The sequence below is a fragment of the Aythya marila genome (genome assembly GCF_965140915.1).
Source record: "Aythya marila genome assembly, contig: HAP1_HAP1_SCAFFOLD_711, whole genome shotgun sequence".
Lineage (NCBI taxonomy): Eukaryota > Metazoa > Chordata > Aves > Anseriformes > Anatidae > Aythya > Aythya marila.
In genome coordinates, this window is record NW_028137501.1 from 486 (window position 1) to 20,722 (window position 20,237).

The 20,237-nt window shown below is 49.4% G+C and overlaps 1 protein-coding gene across 1 annotated transcript in view; it reads left to right on the forward strand.

The window, feature by feature from the left end:
* Window positions 1-2,550: 2,550 nt before the first annotated feature.
* LOC309890769 (sodium/potassium-transporting ATPase subunit alpha-3) overlaps window positions 2,551-20,237 on the forward strand; it is a gene marked incomplete at both ends in the record, with an annotated part of 34,276 nt that continues 16,589 nt past the window's right edge. Inside the window, 11 exons of the mRNA XM_082785176.1 lie at window positions 2,551-2,673; window positions 3,641-3,700; window positions 5,129-5,332; window positions 6,052-6,165; window positions 7,801-7,935; window positions 9,079-9,196; window positions 10,401-10,669; window positions 12,589-12,680; window positions 13,601-13,707; window positions 16,734-16,843; window positions 18,023-18,157. Of these exons, the coding sequence (XP_082641302.1) occupies window positions 2,551-2,673; window positions 3,641-3,700; window positions 5,129-5,332; window positions 6,052-6,165; window positions 7,801-7,935; window positions 9,079-9,196; window positions 10,401-10,669; window positions 12,589-12,680; window positions 13,601-13,707; window positions 16,734-16,843; window positions 18,023-18,157 (1,467 nt within the window). The remainder of the gene's footprint in view (window positions 2,674-3,640; window positions 3,701-5,128; window positions 5,333-6,051; window positions 6,166-7,800; window positions 7,936-9,078; window positions 9,197-10,400; window positions 10,670-12,588; window positions 12,681-13,600; window positions 13,708-16,733; window positions 16,844-18,022; window positions 18,158-20,237) is intronic.

Here is a 20,237-nt window from a genome sequence, read left to right on the forward strand (position 1 = left end):
TAAATGGGACCCCCCCCCAAATAATAGGGCCCCCCCCATAAAGAAATACCCCCCCCAAAATATAGGGACACCCCCCCAAAAAAAATGCCCCCCCCCCCCCCTAAAGAAATCCCAAATCCCCCCCCCCCAATAAAAATCCCGCAGTGCTGGCTCCGTGCCACCCCCCTGCGGCGCCGCCCCCCCCCCCAGCCCCAAAATCGGCCCTTTTTGCCCCAAAATCGTGCCCCCCCCCCTCCAATTAACCACAATGCGGAACTGCCCCCCCCCCCCCAAAAAAAAATATTTAGGGTCAAATTCCCCCCCCCCAAAAAAAGAAGCCCCCCCCCCCCCCCCCCGGACCCCAGGTAAGTGGATTTTGGGGTTTTTGGGGTGAAAACACCAAATATTGGGATTTGGGGGGGCTGCTATGGGGTTTTGGGGTGAAAACCTCCAATATTGGGGTCTTGGGGGGCTGCTGTGAGGTTTTGGGGTGAAAATCCCAAATATTGGGAGTTTTGGGGCTGTGCTGTGGGTTTTGGGGTGAAAACACCAAATATTGGGATTTTCGGGGAGACTGCAGGGGGGGTTGGGGTGAAAACCCCAAATATTGGATTTTTGGGGCTGTGCTGTGGGTTTTGGGGTGAAAACCTCAAAATATTGGGGTCTTGGGGGGCTCCTATGGGGTTTTGGGGTGCAAACCTCAAATATTGGGAGTTTTGGGGCTGTGCTGTGGGTTTTGGGGTGAAGAACCCAAATATCGGGGTTTTGGGGTGAAGAACCCAAATATCAGGGTCTTGTTGGGGCTGATTTAGGATTTTGGGGTGAAGCATCCAAATATTGGGGTTTTGGGGTGAAAACCCCAAATATTGGGAGTTTTGGGGCTGTCCTGTGGGTTTTAGGGTGAAGAACCCAAATATTTGTGTTTTGGGGGGGCTGCAGGGGGTTTTGGGGTGCAGACCCCAAATATTGGGAGTTTTGGGGCTGTGCTGTGGGTTTTGGGGTGCAAACCCCAAATATTGGGAATTTGGGGTTATATTCTGTAGGTTTTGGGGTCCATATGCCAAATATTGGGATTTTTGGGGCTGTTCCCTAGGTTTTGGGGTTTCCAGTAGATTTTGGGGATTTAGGTTTTGGGGTTCAGAGCCCAAATACTGGGATTTTGGGATTCAATTCTGTAGGTTTTGGTGTCCAGGTCCTATATATTGTTTTTTTTTTTTGGGGTTGTTTTGTACGTTTTGGGGTTTCCTGTAGATTTGGGGATTTTAGGCTTCAGGATTCAGACCCCAAATATTGGGATTTTGGGGTTCACGTCCCATATATTGGGATTTTGGGGCTGTGCTGTAGGTTTTGGGGTTTCCTGTAGATTTGGGGGATTTAGGTTTTGGGGTTCAGACCCCAAATATTGGCATTTTTGGGGGTGTTCTCTAGGTTTTGGGGTCCAGACCCCAAGTATTGGGATTTTGGGGGCTGTGCCTTAACTTTTGGGTTTCCCACTCACTACAATGGGATTTTGGGGCTGTTCCTTCACTTTTGGGGCCCAGACCCCATATATTGGGTTTTTGGGGTTGTGCTGCAGATGTGGGGGTTTTAGGTTTTGGGGTGCAGACCCCAAATATTGGGACTTTGTGGTTCTATTCTGTAGGTTTTGGGGTCCATATGCCAAATATTGGGATTTTGGGGTTGTTTTGTAGGTTTTGGGGTTTCCTGTAGATTTGGGGGTTTTAGGTTTTGGGGTTCAGATCCCAAATATTGGGATTTAGGGGGTTCAATTCTGTTGGTTTTGGGGTTCAGACCCCAAATATTGGGATTTTGTGGCAGTGCCTTAACTTTTGGGGTTCCCACTCAATCCAATGGGATTTTGGGGCCCTTCCTTCACTTTTGGGGTTCAGACCCCAAATATTGGGGTTTTGGGGCTGTGCTGTAGATTTGGGGGTTTTAGGTTTTGGGTTTTAAACCCCAAATATTGGGATTTTTGGGTTCTATTCTGTAGGTTTTGGGGTCCAGACTCCATTTATTTTTTTGGGGGGGGTTGTGCTGTAGATTTTGGGGGTTTAGGTTTTGGGGTTCAGACCTGAAATACTGGGATTTTGGGGTTAAATTCTGTAGGTTTTGGGGTCCAGGTCCCATATATTGGGTTTTTGGGGTTGTGCTGTAGATCTTGGGGTTTTAGGTTTTGGGGTGCAGATCCAAAATATTGGGATTTGGGGGTTCTATTCTGTAGGTTTTGGGGTCCAGACCCCATATATTGGAATTTTGGGGTTGTGCTGTAGATTTTGGGGTTTCCTGTAGATTTGGGGATTTTAGGTTTTGGGGTTCAGACCCCAAATATTGGGATTTTGGGGTTCAATTATGTAAATTTTGGGGTTCAGACCCCAAATACTGGGAATTTGGGGGCAGTGCCTTAACTTTTGGGGTTCCCACTCAATCCAATGGGATTTTGGGGCGGTTCCTTCACTTTTGGGGCCCAGCCCTTTTTATATTGGGATCCCGGGGGGAGGGGGTCGATGTTTTGGGGTGCTGCGGAGCGGGGCCGGGGGCGGGGGGCCCCCAGGGTAACGCCCCCCCCCCCAGTACGGGCGCTCCGACAGTTACCGGGTGGCCACCACGCAGGACAAGGGGGGCGAGAAGGAGTCGCCCAAGAAGGGCAAGAGCAAGACCCGAGACCTGGACGACCTCAAGAAGGAGGTGGCCATGGTGAGAACCCCCGGGGAGGGGGTCTGGGGCGGGATTAAGGGGGTCTGGGGCGGGATTAAGGGGGTCTGGGGCGGGATTATGGGCGTCTGGGGCGGGATTATGGGGGTCTGGGGCGGGATTATGGGGGTCTGGGGCGGGATTATGGGGTCTGGGGCGGGATTATGGGGGTCTGGGGCGGGATTATGGGGGTCTGGGGCGGGATTAAGGGGGTTTGGAGCGGGATTATCGGGGTCTGGGGCGGGATTAAGGGGGTTTGGAGCGGGGATTAAGGGGGTCTGGGGCGCGATTAAGGGGGTTTATGGGGGGATTAAGGGGGTTAGGGGGAGGTGGCCATGGTGAGAAACCCCGGGGAGGGGGTCTGGGGCGGGATTATGGGGGTCTGGGGCGGGATTATGGGGGTCTGGGGCGGGATTAAGGGGTTTGGAGCGGGATTAAGGGGGTTTATGGGGGGATTAAGGGGGTTAGGGGGAGGTGGCCATGGTGAGAACCCCCGGGGAGGGGGTCCCGGGTGGTATTATGGAGGTCTGGGGTGGGATTAAGGGGTTTGGAGTGGGATTAAAGGGGTCTGGGGCGGGATTAAGGGGGTTTATGGGCGGATTATGGGGATTAAGGGGGGTTGGGGGGGTTTAGGGGGAGGTGGCCATGGTGAGAACCCCCGGGGAGGGGTTCGTGGGGGGGTCTGGGGCGGGATTAAGGGGGTCTGGGGCGGGATTAAGGGGTTTGGAGCGGGATTAAGGGGGTTTAGGGGGGGATTAAGGGGGTTTATGGGCGTATTATGGGAAAATTGGGGAGATTAAGGGGGATTAGGGCGAGGTGGCCATGGTGAGAACTCCCGGGGAAGGGTCCGGGAGGGGTCTGGGGTGGGATTAAGGGGGTCTGGAGCGGGATTAAGGGGGTCTGGGGTGGGATTAAGGGGGTTTATGGGCGGATTATGGGGAGTTTTTGGGGTCTGACCCTGTCCCCGCAGACGGAGCACAAGATGTCCATCGAGGAGGTTTGCCGCAAGTACAACACCGACTGCGTCCAGGTGCGTTTTTGGGGTCATTTCAGGGGGTTTTGGGGTCATTTGTGGGGTCGCCTTTAGGGTCGCCCACCTGGGGGGCTCTGCTTTCGGAGGGGACCCCCTCGGGGTCTCCCTTTTGGGGTCTCTCTTAGGATTCTCCTTTTTTGGGGTCGCTTTTAGGATTCTCCCTTTTTGGGGTCCCTTTTAGGATTCCCCCTTTTTTAGGATTCTCCCTTTTTTGGGGTCTCCCTTTTAGGATTTCCCATTTTTGGGGTCTCTTTTTGGGGCCCCTTTTAGGATTTCCCCCATTTTGGGTTACCTTTATAGGATCTCTTTTAGGATTTCCTCCTTTTAGGGTTCTCTTTATGGGATTTCTTTTAGGATTTCCACTTTTTGGGGCTCTCTTTATGGGATCTCTTTTAGGATTTCCTCCTTTTAGGGTTCTTTTTATGGGACTTCTTTTAGGATTTCCCCCTTTTTGGGCTCCTTTTTAGGGTTTCTTTTAGGATTTCCTCCTTTTAGTGTTCTCTTCATGGGATTTCTTTTAGGATTCCCCCTTTTTGGGGTCCCTTTTAGGATTTTCTCTTTTTAGGGTCCCTTTATAGGATCTCTTTTAGGATTTCCTCCTTTTAGGGTTCTCTTTATGGGATTTCTTTTAGGATTTCCCCCATTTTGGTCTCCCTTTTGGGGTTTCTTTTAGGATTTCCTCCATTTTGGGCTCCCTTTATAGGATCTCCTCCTTTTAGGGTTCTCTTTATGGGATTTCTTTTAGGATTTCCCCCTTTTTGGGCTCCTTTTTAGGGTTTCTTTTAGGATTTTCCCCTTTTTGGGCTCCCTTTTAGGGTTTCTTTTAGGATTTCCCCCATTTCGGGCTCCCTTTATAGAATCTCTTTTAGGATTCCCCCTTTTTGGGGTCCCTTTTAGGGTCCCTTTTAGGATTTCCTCCTTTTAGGGTTCTCTTTATGGGATTTTTTTTAGGATTTCCTTCTTTTAGGGTTCTCTTTACGGGATTTCTTTTAGGATTCCCCCTTTTTGGTCTCCCTTTTAGCGTTTCTTTTAGGATTTCCTCCTTTTAGGGTCCCTTTTAGGATTCCCCTATTTTTGGGTCCCTTTTAGGGTTTCTTTTAGGATTTCCCCGTTTTTGGAGTCCCTTTTAGGATTTCCTCCATGTAGGGCTCTCTTTATAGGATCTCTTTTAGGATTTCCCCTTTTGGGGCTCCCTTTTTGGGTTTCTTTTAGGATTTCCTCCTTTTGGGGCTCCCTTTATAGGATCTCTTTTAGGATTTCTCCATTTTTGAGGTCCCGTTATGGGATTTCTTTTAGGATTTCCCCCTTTTTGGGCTTCCTTTTAGGGTTTCTCTTAGGATTTCCCCCTTTTAGGGTCCCTTTTAGGATTTTGCCATTTTTGGGGTCCCTTTTCACATTCCCTTTATATTTTTCCCCCCCCCCCAGGGCTTAACCCACAGCAAGGCTCAGGAGATCCTGGCTCGGGACGGCCCCAACGCCCTCACCCCCCCGCCCACCACCCCCGAGTGGGTCAAGTTCTGCCGCCAGCTTTTTGGGGGATTTTCCATCCTTTTGTGGATCGGGGCCATCCTCTGCTTCCTGGCCTACGGCATCCAGGCGGGCACCGAGGACGAGCCCTCCAACGACAACGTACGGGGGGGGGGGTCTTGGGGGGGGGTCTTGGGGGGTCTTAGGGGGGTTATGGGGTCCTATAGGGGTCCTGAATGGGGTTTATGGGGGTCCTGGGGGGGTCTTGGGGGGGTCTTGGGGGGTCCTGGGGGGGTTTTGGGGGGTCTTATGGGGGGGTTATGGGGTCCTATAGGGGTCCTGAATGGGGTTTATGGGGGTCCTGGGAGGTCTTAGGGGGTCTTGGGGGGGTCCTGGGGGGTCTTAGGGGGGTCTTAGGGGGGTTATGGGGTCCTATAGGGGGTCTTACGGGGGTCCTGGGGGGGTTTTGGGGGTCTTGGGGGGGTTATGGGGCCCTATAGGGGGTCTTAGGGGGGTCTTGGGGGGTCTTAGGGGGGTCTTGGGGGGGTTATGGGGTCCTATAGGGGTCCTGAATGGGGTTTATGGGGGTCCTATAAGGGTCTGGGGGTCCTGGGGGGGCATATTAGGGCCGGGGGGCTTTGCAGACCCCCCCCAAATTAATTTTTTTTTATGGGGGGCCCCAAAATACTTTTTTTTAACCCCCCCAGAGAGGCAAAGTGGGAAATGGGGGGGGGGCAATTGGGATCTGGGGCAGTTTTGGGGGGCATTAATGGGGTTTTGGGGCCTCATTAGGGGCAGGGGGCTTTGCAGACCCCTCCCCAAATTATTTTTTTTTTATGGGGGGGCCCCAAAATAATTTTTTCCCCCCCCCCCCCCCCCAGCTCTACCTGGGCATCGTCCTGGCCGCCGTGGTCATCATCACCGGCTGCTTCTCCTACTACCAGGAAGCCAAAAGCTCCAAAATCATGGAATCTTTCAAAAATATGGTCCCGCAGGTGGGTGGGGGGGGGCTGGGGGGGTCCGGGACAAAATTTAATACAATGAAATATTTATAATTAATAAAGAAAAGAAATAACTTCTAAATAAATAAAAGATTTTAAAATAAATAAATGATTTTAAAATAAAGAAAAGATTTTAAGACAAAGAAAAGATTTTAACAAAATCAAGAAAATCAATACTATGTAATGAAATTTTAAAATAAAATAGATAATAAAGAAAAGAAATAATTTGAAAATAAAGAAATAATTTTAAAATAAATAAAAGATTTTGAAATAAATAAAAAGATTTTACCAAAATCAAGAAAACCAACGATGTTTAATAAAACGAAGAAAGATTTCAAAATAAAACGAAGAAAGATTTTAAAATAAAATAAAAAATAAATAAAAGAAATGATTTTAAAATAAGTAAATGATTTTAAAACAAATAAATAATTTTAAAAATAAATGCAAGATTTTACCAAAATCAAGAAAATCAATGATATTTAATAAAACGAAGAAAGATTTTAAAATAAAACGAAGAAAGATTTTAAAATAAAATAAAAAATAAATAAAAGAAATAATTTTATAACAAATAAATAATTTTAAAATAAATAAATAATTTTAAAACAAATAATTTTAAAAAGAAATACAAGATTTTACTAAAATCAAGGAAATCAATGATATTTAATAAAACGAAGAAAGATTTTTAAACAAAACAAAAAATAAATGAAATAAATGATTTTAAAATAAATAAATAATTTTAAAATAAATAATTTTAAAAATAAATGCAAGATTTTACCAAAATCAAGAAAACCAACGATATTTAATAAAACGAAGAAAGATTTCAAAATAAAACGAAGAAAGATTTTAAAATAAAATAAAAAATAAATAAAAGAAATGATTTTAAAATAAGTAAATGATTTTAAAACAAATAAATAATTTTAAAAATAAATGCAAGATTTTACCAAAATCAAGAAAATCAACGATGTTTAATAAAACGAAGAAAGATTTTAAAATAAAACGAAGAAAGATTTTAAAATAAAATGAAGAAAGATTTTAAAATAGAATAAAAAATAAATAAAAGAAATGATTTTAAAACAAATAAATAATTTTAAAATAAATAAATAATTTTAAAACAAATAATTTTAAAAAGAAATACAAGATTTTACTAAAATCAAGGAAATCAATGATATTTAATAAAACAAAGAAAGATTTTAAAATAAAACGAAGAAAGATTTTAAAATAAAACAAAAAATAAATAAAATAAATGATTTAAAAATAAATAAATAAATTTAAAATAAATAAATTTTAAAACAAATAATTTTAAAAAGAAATACAAGATTTTACCAAAATCAAGAAAATCGACGATATTTAATAAAACGAAGAAAGATTTTAAAATAAAACGAAGAAAGATTTTAAAATAAAATAAAAAAATAAATAAAATAATTTTAAAACAAATAAATAATTTTATAACAAATAAATAATTTTAAAACAAATAATTTTAAAAAGAAATGCAAGATTTTACCAAAATCAAGAAAATCAACGATATTTAATAAAACAAAGAAAATTTAAAAAAAAAAATAAAAATAAATGAAATAAAGAATTCGATCTATTTTTTTTTATAATTTAATATTTTTTTTGTGCCCCCCCCAGCAAGCCCTGGTGATCCGCGAGGGGGAGAAGATGCAGCTGAACGCGGAGGAGGTGGTGGTGGGCGACCTGGTGGAGGTCAAGGGGGGGGACCGGGTGCCCGCCGACCTGCGCATCATCTCGGCGCACGGCTGCAAGGTGGGGAGACCCCCCCCCAAAAAAAAAAAAATAAAAAATAATAAAAAATATAATTCAGCTTAAAACACGCCCCCCCGCACCCCCCAGGCAAAGCCCCGAGACTCAAGATTCAACCCAACCCCCCAGGACCCCGATAACCCCCCAGAGACCCCCCCAAGACCCCCAGAGACCCCCCCCCAGGACTCTCATGACCCCCTCCAGGCCCCCTATAACCCCCAGTAACCCCCTCCAGCACCCCCATAGCCCCCCCCAAGACCCCCAGAGACCCCCCCCAGGACCCCAATAACCCCCCATAGACCCCCCTACGACCCCCATAACCCCCCATAGACCCCCTTCAGACCCCCATAGCTCCTCCCCAAGACCCCATAGACCCCCCCCAAGACCCTCCCAAGACCCCCAGGACCCCCCCTCACCTTTGTGCCCCCCCCCAGGTTGACAACTCCTCGCTGACGGGCGAGTCGGAGCCCCAGAACCCCCCAGAGACCCCCCCCAGGACCCCAATAACCCCCCATAGCCCCCCCCAGAGACCCCCCCAGGACCCCAATAACCCCCTTAGACCCCACCAAGACCCCCCCAGGACCCCCCCAGGGCCCCCATAACCCCCCATAACCCCCTTTCAGGACCCCATAACCCCCCAGTAACCCCCTCCAGCACCCCCATAGAGCCCCCTAAGACCCCCAGAGACCCCCCCAGGACTCTCATGACCCCCCAAGGCCCCCCCCAGGACCCCTATAACCCCCCATAACCCCCCAGTAACCCCCTCCAGCGCCCCCATAACCCCCCATAGACCCCCTTAAGACCCCCATACTCCCCTCCAAGACCCCCAGAGACCCCCCCACGACCCCAATAACCCCCCAGTGACCCCCCCCAGGACCCTCATGACCCCCATAGCTCCCCTTAGACCCCCCCAGGACCCCCATAACCCCCCTTTAGGACCCCATAACCCCCCTTTAGGACCCCATAACCCCCCATAGCCCCCCCCCAAGACCCCCATAGCCCCCCCCAGGACCCCAATAACCCCCCTTAGACCCCCTTTAGGACCCCATAACCCCCCAGTAACCCCCTCCAGCACCCCAATAACCCCCCATAGACCCTCCTAAGACCCCCATAGACCCCCCCAGTGACCCCCTTGCCCCCCCCCAGGTTGACAACTCCTCCCTGACGGGCGAGTCGGAGCCCCAGACGCGCTCCCCCGACTGCACCCACGACAACCCCCTGGAGACCCGCAACATCACCTTCTTCTCCACCAACTGCGTCGAGGGTGAGACCCCCCCCCAAAAAAAAAAAAATAAAAAAAAAATAAAAAAAAATAAAACCCCATGGGGGGGCTCCCAGAACACTCCAGGAGGTCCCGAGACCTCCCTATGGGGGGGTTTGGGGAGGTTTGGGGGGGGTCTGGGGGGTCTTGGGGGGGGAATGGGGGGGTTTGGGGGTCTTTGGGGGGGTCTGGGGGGGGCTTTGGGGGGAGTTTGGGGATCTGGGAGTGTATGGGGGGGGTCTTTGGGTGGGTATGGGGTGGATACGAGGGTTTGGGGGGGGTCTTTGGGGTGCTATGGGGGCGTTGGGGGGGTTTGGGGGGGGTCTGGGGGGCTGTATGGGGGGGTTTGAGGGTCTTTGGGGGGGATTGGGGGTCTGGGGGGGTTTTGGGATGGGGGGTTTTGGGGTGCTGGGTTAATTCTGGGGGGCTCTGGGAGATCTATGGGGTTATTTTGGGGGTCCCAGGGCAAATTTTGGGGTCCCAGGAACATCTATGGGGTCCCAAGACCCTCTTTGGGGTTATTTTGGGGGGTCTCAGGACAAATTTTGGGGTCCAAGGGACATTTATGGGGTTATTTTGGTGCCCCAGGACTCCATCTGGGGCCATTTTGGGGTCCCAGGGCCCCCTTGAAGACCCCCCAAACCTCCTTAGGACCCCCTTCAAGACCCCCAACGCCCCCCAAACCCCCTTCCCACTCCCATTTCTCCCCTTTTTCACCCTATTTACCCCCTTTTTTGCCCCCTAAATCCCCTCCAACGCCCCCCACTCACCCCAATTTCCCCCCTTTTCACCCAATTTCCCCCTTTTTCACCCCAAACCAGGCACGGCCCGCGGGGTGGTGATCGCCACGGGGGACCGGACGGTGATGGGGCCCCCCCACACCTCCCCCAGACCCCCTCAAACCCCCTTAGGACCCCCTTCAAGACACCCAACACCCCCCAAACCTCCCCGAAATTCCCCCCAACGCCCCCCAAACCTCCTTCCAACTCCCATTTCTCCCCCTTTTCACCCCATTTCCCCCCTTTTTCCTCCCCAAACCCCCTTAGGGCCCCCTTCAAGACCCCCAACGCCCCCCAGGAGCCTCCCAAACCCCCATTTTGCCCCCCCAATCCCCCCTTTTTCCCCCCCAGAACCCCCTTAGGACCCCCTTCAAGACCTCCAACGCCCCCGACTCACCCCAATTTCCCCCTTTTTCACCCCAAACCAGGCACGGCCCGCGGGGTGGTGATCGCCACGGGGGACCGGACGGTGATGGGGCGCATCGCCACGCTGGCCTCGGGGCTGGAGGTGGGCAAGACGCCGATCGCGGTGGAGATCGAGCACTTCATCCAGCTCATCACCGGCGTCGCCGTCTTCCTCGGCATCTCCTTCTTCATCCTCTCCCTCATCCTGGGCTACACCTGGCTGGAGGCCGTCATCTTCCTCATCGGCATCATCGTGGCCAACGTCCCCGAGGGGCTGCTGGCCACCGTCACCGTGAGTATTGGGGGGTTATATGGGGATTTTGGGGTGATTTGGGGGGTTATAGGGGGTTTTGGGGTGATTTGGGGGGATATGAGGGGGTTTTGGGGGAGTTTGGGGGGATATTGGGGGGTTACGTGGCTGGAGGCCGTCATCGTCGTCATTGGCATCATCTTGGCCAACGTGCCCAAGGGGCTGCTGGCCACCGTCACCGTGAGTTTTGGGGGATTTTAGGGGGATATCGGGGGGTTATAGGAGGATATGAGGGGGTTTTGGGGGGATATGAGGGGGTTTTGGGGGGTTTTGGGGGGATATCAGGGGTTTTTGGGGGGTTACGTGGCTAGAGACCGTCATCTTCCTCATCGGCATCATCATGGCCAACGTCCCCGAGGGGCTGCTGGCCACCGTCACCGTGAGTATTGGGGGGTTATATGGGGATTTTGGGGTGATTTGGGGGGTTATAGGGGGTTTTGGGGTGATTTGGGGGGATTTTGGGGGCTTTAGGGGGGTTATGTGGCTAGAGGCCGTCATCTTCCTCATCGGCATCATCTTGGCCAACGTGCCCAAGGGGCTGTTGGCCACTGTCACTGTGAGTATTGGGGGGTTTTGGGGGGTTTTGGGAGGATATTAGGGAGTTTTGGGGGGATTTTGTGGGGTTTTGGGGTGATTTGGGGGGATATCAGGGAGTTTGGGGGGATATTGGGGGTTATGTGGCTAGAGGCCGTCATCGTCGTCATTGGCATCGTCTTGGCCAACGTGCCCGAGGGGCTGCTGGCCACTGTCACCGTGAGTTTTGGGGGAATATCATGGCTTTTGGGGGGGTTTGGGGGGAGTTTAGGGGGTTTTGGGGGGTTTTAGGGGGATTTGGGGGGATATGAGGGGGTTTGGGGGGGTTATGTGGCTGGAGGCCGTCATCTTCCTCATCGGCATCATCGTGGCCAACGTGCCCAAGGGGCTGCTGGCCACCGTCACCGTGAGTATTGGGGGGTTTTGGGGAGATATCATGGGGTTTTGGGAGGATATGAGGGGGTTTTGGGGGGATATGAGGGGGTTTTGGGGGGTTTTGGGGGGATATCAGGGGTTTTTGGGGGGTTACGTGGCTAGAGACCGTCATCTTCCTCATCGGCATCATCATGGCCAACATCCCCGAGGGGCTGCTGGCCACTGTCACTGTGAGTATTGGGGGAATATCATGGGTTTTGGGGTGATTTGGGGGGTTATAGGGGGTTTTGGGGTGATTTGGGGGGATATCAGGAGGTTTTGGGGTGATTTTAGGGGATTTGGGGGTATATTGGGGCGTTACGTGGCTGGAGGCCGTCATCGTCATCATTGGCATCATCTTGGCCAATGAGCCCGAGGGGCTGCTGGCCACCGTCACCGTGAGTATTGGGGGGTTTGGGGGGAGTTTAGGGGGTTTTGGGGTGATTTGGGGGGATATCAGGGGGTTTGGGGGGAGTTTGGGGGGATATTGGGGGGTTATGTGGCTAGAGGCCATCATCTTCCTCATCGGCATCATCGTGGCCAACGTGCCTGAGGACAATTAAAAAATGTGCCCCCCCAATTAAGAAATCGTCCCCCCAAAATAAAAAATCTGCGTTCCCAAATAAGAAATCTGTGCTCTCCAACTAATAAATCTGTGCTGCCAACTGATAAATCTGTGACCCCAAATTAAAAATAGACCCCCCACATTAAAAAATCGACTCCCAAAATTAAAAATAGTCCCCCCAAAATTAAAAATAGCCCCCCCAATTAAGAAATTGCCCCCCAAGTTAAAAATCTGTGCTCCCAACTAATAAATCTGTGCTGCCAACTGATAAATCTGTGCTCCCAACTAATAAATCCATGCTCCCAAATAAACAATTGACCACCCAAATTAAAAAATCGATCCCCAAAATTAAAAATTGACCCCCCCAAATTAAAACCTGCCCCCCCAGGTGTGCCTGACGCTGACGGCCAAGCGCATGGCGCGCAAGAACTGCCTGGTGAAGAACCTGGAGGCGGTGGAGACGCTGGGCTCCACCTCCCTATTAAGAAATACCCCCCCCCAAATTAAAAATAGCCCCCCAAAATTAAAAATTGCCCCCCCAAAACTAAAAATTGCCCCTCCAAATTAAAAATTGGCACCCCCAACTAATAAATCTGTGCTCCCAACTAATAAATCTGTGCTCCCAACTAATAAATCTGTGCCTCCAACTAAAAAATCAGTGCTCCCAAATTAAAAATATCCCTTCCCAAATTAAAAATAGCCCCCCCAAATTAAAAAATCGACTCTCAAAATTAAAAATAGCCCCCCCAATTAAGAAATCGACCCCCCAAATATAAAATCTGTGCCTCCAAATTAAAAATCTGTGCTCCCAACTAATAAATCCGTGCTGCCAACTGATAAATCTGTGCTCCCAACTAATAAATCTGTGCCTCCAACTAAAAAATCAGTGCTCCCAAATTAAAAAATCGACTCTCAAAATTAAAAATTGCCCCCCCAAATTAAAAAATATCCCCCCCAATTAAGAAATCGCCCCCCAAATAAAAAATCTGTGCTCCCAACTAATAAATCTGTGCTGCCAACTGATAAATCTGTGCCTCCAACTAAAAAATCAGTGCTCCCAAATAAAAAATAGCCCCCCCAAATTAAAAAATCGACTCTCAAAATTAAAAATAGTCCCCCCAAAATTAAAAATAGCCCCCCCAATTAAGAAATTGCCCCCCCAAATAATAAATCTGTGCCTCCAAATTAAAAATCTGTGCTCCCAGCTAATAAATCTGTGCTCCCAATTAAAAATCTGTGCCCCCAAATTAAAAACTGCTCCCCCCAAATTAAAAACTGCCCCCCCCAAATTAAAACTTGCCCCCCCAGGTGTGCCTGACGCTGACGGCCAAGCGCATGGCGCGCAAGAACTGCCTGGTGAAGAACCTGGAGGCGGTGGAGACGCTGGGCTCCACCTCCACCATCTGCTCCGACAAGACCGGGACCCTCACCCAGAACCGCATGACGGTGGCGCACATGTGGTTCGACAACCAGATCCACGAGGCCGACACCACCGAGGACCAGTCGGGTATTTGGGGGAGTTTGGGACGATTTGGGGATTTTGGGGGATTTAGGGGATTTTGGGGTTTTGGGGGGATTTGTGGGATTTTGGGGGATTTGGGGTATTTTGGGGGATTTGGGGGATTTGGGGTATTTTCACATATTTAGGGTATTTTGGCATATTTGGGAGATTTAGGGGATTTAAGGTATTTAGGGTTATTTAGGGGATTTGGGGTATTTAGGGGATTGGGGGGAGTTTGGGGATTTTGGGGGGTTTGGGGGATTTGGGGGGATTTTGGGGTATTTAGAGGATTTGAGGGATTTGGGGTATTTTGGGGTATTAGGGGGATTTAGGACATTTAGGGTATTTAGGGGGAGTTGGGAGATTTGGGGGGATTTGGGGTATTTGGGGTATTTGGGGTATTTGGGGGTATTTGGCATATTTAGGGGATTTAAGCTATTTAGGGGATTTGGGGGTATTTGGGGAGTTGAGTGGGGGTCAGGGGATACCCAGGTCCACGAGGCCGACACCACCGAGGACCAGTCGGGTATTTGGGGGAGTTTGGGGCGATTTGGGGATTTTGGGGGATTTGGGGGATTTGGGGGATTTTGGGGGATTTGGGGATTTTGGGGGATTTGGGGGATTTTCACATATTTAGGGTATTTTGGCATATTTGGGAGATTTAGGGGATTTAAGGTATTTAGGGTTATTTAGGGGATTTGGGGTATTTAGGGGATTGGGGGGAGTTTGGGGATTTTGGGGGGTTTTGGGGATTTGGGGGGATTTTGGGGTATTTAGAGGATTTGAGGGATTTGGGGTATTTTGGGGTATTAGGGGGATTTAGGACATTTAGGGTATTTAGGGGGAGTTGGGAGATTTGGGGGGATTTGGGGTATTTGGGGTATTTGGGGGTATTTGGCATATTTAGGGGATTTAAGCTATTTAGGGGATTTGGGGGTATTTGGGGAGTTGAGTGGGGGTCAGGGGATACCCAGGTCCACGAGGCCGACACCACCGAGGACCAGTCGGGTATTTGGGGGAGTTTGGGGCGATTTGGGGATTTTGGGGGATTTAGGGGATTTTGGGGATTTTGGGGGATTTGTGGATTTTGGGGGATTTGGGGTATTTTGGGGGATTTGGGGTATTTGGGGTATTTTCACATATTTAGGGTATTTTGGTATATTTGGGAGATTTTCACGTATTGAGGGTATTTGGGGGGATTTGGGGTATTTGGGGTATTTAGGGGATTTAAGGTATTTAGGGGATTTGGGGCATTTTGGGGTATTTAGGGTATTTAGAGGATTTAAGATATTTAAGGGATTTGGGGTATTTTGGGGTATGTGAGGGATTTGGAGTATTTGGGGGATTTAAGATATTTAGGGGATTTGGGGGCATTTAGGGAATTTGGGGTATTTTGGGGGAATATGGGGTTATTTGGGATATTTGGGGTATATAGGGGATTTGGGGGGAATATGGGTGTTTGGGGGATTTTGGGGTATTTGGGGTCTGGGGGCTATTGGGGATTTGTGGGTTTTGGGATCCCTGGGGGCTCTTTAGGGTCTGGTTTTGGGTGGTTTTGGGGCTATTTGGGTCCTGTTTTTTGCTTCTTTTTGGGGCTCTTTGGGTTCTGTTTTTTGGGAGGCACATTTTGGGCTATTTTGGGGTCTTTGGGGTATTTGGGGTCTGGGGGCTATAGGGGATTTGTGGGTTTTGGGGTCCTTGGGGGCTATTTTGGATGTGGTTTTGGGGCTATTTGTGTTCCGTTTTTTGCTTCTTTTTGGGGCTCTTTGGGTTCAGTTTTTTGGGAGGCACATTTTGGGGTATTTTGGGGTCTTTGGGGTATTTGGGGTCTGGGGGCTATTGAGTTTTTGGAGGCTTTTGAGGAGTTTTGGGGACTTTGGGGTGGTTTGGGGGTTATTTGTGTTCTGTTTTTTGCTTCTTTTGGGGGCTATTTGGGTTCTGGTTTTTGGGAGGCACATTTTGGGCTATTTTGGGGTCTTTGGGGTATTTGGGGTCTGGGGGCTATAGGGGATTTGTGCGTTTTGGGATCCCTGGGGGCTCTTTAGGGTCTGGTTTTGGGTGGTTTTGGGGCTATTTGTGTTCCGTTTTTTGCTTCTTTTTGGGGCTCTTTGGGTTCTGTTTTTTGGGAGGCACATTTTGGGCTATTTTGGGGTCTTTGGGGTATTTGGGGTCTGGGGGCTATTGAGTTTTTGGAGGCTTTTGAGGAGTTTTGGGGACTTTGGGGTGGTTTGGGGGTTATTTGGGTCCTGTTTTTTGCTTCTTTTTGGGGCTATTTGGGTTCAGTTTTTTGGGAGGCACATTTTGGGCTATTTTGGGGTCTTTGGGGTATTTGGGGTCTGGGGTCTATTGGGGTTTTGTGCGTTTTGGGGTCCTTGGGGGCTATTTTGGGTGTGGTTTTGGGGCTATTTGTGTTCCGTTTTTTGCTTCTTTTTGGGGCTCTTTGGGTTCAGTTTTTTGGGAGGCACATTTTGGGCTATTTTGGGGTCTTTGGGGTATTTGGGGTCTGGGGGCTATAGGGGTTTTGTGCATTTTGGGGTCCTTGGGGGCTATTTTGGATGTGGTTTTGGGGCTATTTGGGTCCCGTTTTTTGCTTCTTTTTGGGGCTCTTTGGGTTCAGTTTTTTGGGAGGCACATTTTGGGGTATTTTGGGGTCTTTGGGGTATTTGGGGTCTGGGGGCTATTGAGTTTTTGGAGGCTTTTGAGGAGTTTTGGGGACTTTGGGGTGGTTTGGGGGTTATTTGGGTCCTGTTTTTTGCTTCTTTTTGGGGCTCTTTGGGTTCAGTTTTTTGGGAGGCACATTTTGGGGTATTTTGGGGTCTTTGGGGTATTTGGGGTCTGGGGGCTATTGGGGTTTTGGAAGCTTTTGGGGGGCTTGGGGGGCTTTTGGGTGGTTTGGGGGCTATTTGGGTCCCGTTTTTTGCTTCTTTTTGGGGCTCTTTGGGTTCAGTTTTTTGGGAGGCACATTTTGGGGTATTTTGGGGTCTTTGGGGTATTTGGGGTCTGGGGGCTATTGGGGTTTTTTGCCCCCCCAGGCACGGCGTTCGACAAGAGCTCGGCCACCTGGGTGGCGCTGGCGCACATCGCCGGGCTCTGCAACCGCGCCGTCTTCAAGGGGGGGCAGGAAAATGTCCCCATCCTCAAGGTTTGGGGTTTTTGGGGTCCCCCCAAAGGGTTTTGGGGTCCCCCCGGGGGGTTTTGGGGTCCCCGGGGGTCCCAAAGACAACGGGAGGGTGTTTTGGGGAGGGTCTCTTGAGACCCCATAGAGCAAGGGAAAGGTTTTGGGGTCCCTTGGGTCATAGGAAGGATTTTGGGGTCTCATAGGGTACAGGAAGGGTTTTGGGGTCCCTCCAGGGGTTTTGGGGTCACTGGGGGGGTTTTGAGGTCACTGGGGGGAGTTTGGGGTCCTCCAAGGGGGTTTTGGGGTCCTTCGGGGGGTTTTGGGGTCCCCCGGAGACCCCAAGACAACAGGAAGGGTTTTGGGGTCCCATAGGGGTGCAGGATAATTTTGGGGGTCCCAGGGGTCATAGGAAGGGTTTTGGGGTCCCATAGGGGGGGCAGGAAGGGTTTTGGGGTCCCCATCATTCAAGGGAAGGGTTTTGGGGTCCTCCAGGAGACCCCAAAAGAATGGGAAGGGTTTTGGGGTCCCTTAGGTCAAGGGAAAGGTTTTGGGGTCCCTTGGGTCATAGGAAGGGTTTTGGGGTCCCATAGGGGGGCAGGATAATTTTTGGGGTCCCATAGGGTGAAGGAGAGGTTTTGGGGTCCCCCAGGAGACCCCAAGACAATGGGAAGGGTTTTGGGGTCCCTTAGATCAAGGGAAAGGTTTTGGGGTCCTATAGGGTGCAGGAAGGGTTTTGGGGTCCCCCAGGAGACCCCAAGACAATAGGAAGGGTTTTGGGGTCCCCATTGGTCAAGGGAAGAATTTTGGGGTCCCATAGGGTGAAGGAGGGGTTTTGGGGTCCCCCGGAAGACCCTAAAAGAATGGGAATGGTTTTGGGGTCCCCTAGATCAAGGGAAAGTTTTTGGGGTCCCATGGGTCATAGGAAGACTTTTGAGGTCCCTTGGGTCATAGAACGAGTTTTGGGGTCCCATAGGGTGCAGGAAGGGTTTTGGGGTCCCATGGGGCATTTAAAGGGTTTTGGGGTCCCATAGGGGCACAAAATAATTTTTGGGGTCCCAAAGGGCATAGGAAGACTTTTGGGGTCCCATGACCCCATAACCCCAATAGGACCATACCAGAACCCAGTGTGTGTGGGGGGGGGTTCCCCATCCTTTTGGGGTGCCCCCCCCTGACCCCATCCCCCCAAATTTTGGGGTCCCCCAGCGGGACGTGGCCGGGGACGCCTCGGAGTCGGCGCTGCTGAAGTGCATCGAGCTCTCCTCCGGCTCCGTCAAGGGCATGCGGGAACGCAACAAGAAGGTGGCCGAGATCCCCTTCAACTCCACCAACAAGTACCAGGTGCCAGAAACCCCAAAAAATTACGCGGGACCCTAAAAAAACCCAAATCCCATGGGGGAGTTCCTGGGAATCCCAAAAGTTGCGTGGTTATCCCCAAAATCCCAAAAGTTGTGTGGTTATCCCAAAAACCCTAAAAGTTTCATCATTATCCCAAAAATCCCATAACCTGCATGGTTATCCCAAAAACCCTAAAAGTTGTGGGGGAACCCTAAAAAATCCCAAATCCTATGGGGGAGTTCCTGGGAATCCCAAAAGTTGCGTGGTTATCCCAGAAACCCTAAAAGTTGCGTGGTTATCCCCCAAATCCTATAAACTGCATGGTTATCCCAAAAACCCTAAAAGCTGTGGGGGAACCCTAAAAATCCCAAATCCCATGGGGGAACCCCAAGGAATCCCAAATCCTATGGGGGAACCCCAAGGAATTCCAAAAGCTGCATGGTTATCCCCAAAACCCTAAAAGTTGTGTGGTTCTCCCCCAAATCCCATAACCTGCGTGGTTATCCCAAAAACCCTAAAAGCCAGGGGGAACCCCAAAGACCCTAAAAGCTGTGGGGGAACCCTAAAAATCCCAAATCCTATGGGGGAACCCCAAGGAATCCCAAAACTTGCATGGTTATCCCAAAAACCCTAAAAGTTGCACCATAATCTCCAAAATCCCATAACCTGCATGGTTATCCCAAAAACCCAAAAAGCTGTGGGGGAACCCTAAAAATCCCAAATCCTATGGGGGAACCCCCGGGAATCCCAAAAGTTGCGTGGTTATCCCAAAAACCCTAAAAGTTTCATCATTATCCCAAAAATCCCATAACCTGCATGGTTATCCCCAAAACCCTAAAACCCACGGGGAACCCCAAAAAACCCCAAATTTTTATTTTCCAACCCCAAATTTGTTTTGCCCCCCCCCCCAATATTTTTTGACCCCCCCCCCCCAATTTTTTATCCCCCCCCAATTCCTTCCCATCCATTTTTTCCCCTTTTTCCTCTTTTTTTTTTCCCTTTCCCCCATTTTTTTACCTCTTTCTCCCCCAATTTTTTTCTACCCCCCCCCAATTTTTTTGGGGACCCCCCCAATTTTTTTTGTGCCCCCCCCAATATTTTTACCCCCCAATTTCCCCTCCTAATTCCTTTCCATCCATTTTTTCCCCTCTCCCTTCATCTTTTTGCCTCTTTCTCCCCCAATTTTTTTTGTTTCCCCCCCAATTTTTTTTCTACCCCCCTCCCAAATTTTTTTGTGCCCCCCCCTGAATTTTTTTGTCCCCCTCCCAAAAAAAAAATTATTTTCTCCCAATTTCTCTTCCATTTTCCCCCCATTTTTTCCCCTTTCTTCCCATTATTTTGCCTCCTTCCCCCCCAAATTTTTTTCTAACCCCCTTAAAATTTTTTTTGGGGACCCCCCCAATTTTTTAGTGCCCCCCCCCAATTTTTTTAGCCCCCAATTTCCCCTCCCAATTCCTTCCCATCCATTTTTTCCCCTTTTTCCTTATCTTTTTGCCTCTTTCTCCCCCAATTTTTTTTGTTTCCCCCCCAATTTTTTTTCTACCCCCTCCCAAATTTTTTTTTGTGCCCCCCCCTAAATTTTTTATGTCCCCCCCCCTAAAAAAAAATTATTTTCTTCCCATTTCTCTTCCAATTTCCCCCCATTTTTTCCCCTTTTTCCTCAATTTTTTTGCAATTTTCCCCATTTTTTTACCTCCTTTTCCCCCAAATTTTTTGGGGACCCCCCCCTAAATTTTTTGTGCCCCCCCCCCCCAGTTATCCATCCACGAGACCGAGGACCCCTCGGACAACCGCTCCCTGCTGGTGATGAAGGGACCCCCAAATCCCCCTCCCCATTTATTTTCCAACCCCCTAATATTTTTGGGACCCCCCCCAAATTTTTTTGCGGACACCCCCCCAATATTTTTTGGTGCCGCCCCCCCCAAAAAAAAATTTTCTCCCCATTTCTCTTCCAATTTCCCCCCATTTTTTCCCCTTTTTCCTCTTTTTTTTTACCTCTTTCTCCCCCAATTTTTTTTCTACCCCCCCCAAATTTTTTTGAGGACCCCCCCCAATTTTTTTTGTGCCCCCCCCTGATTTTTTT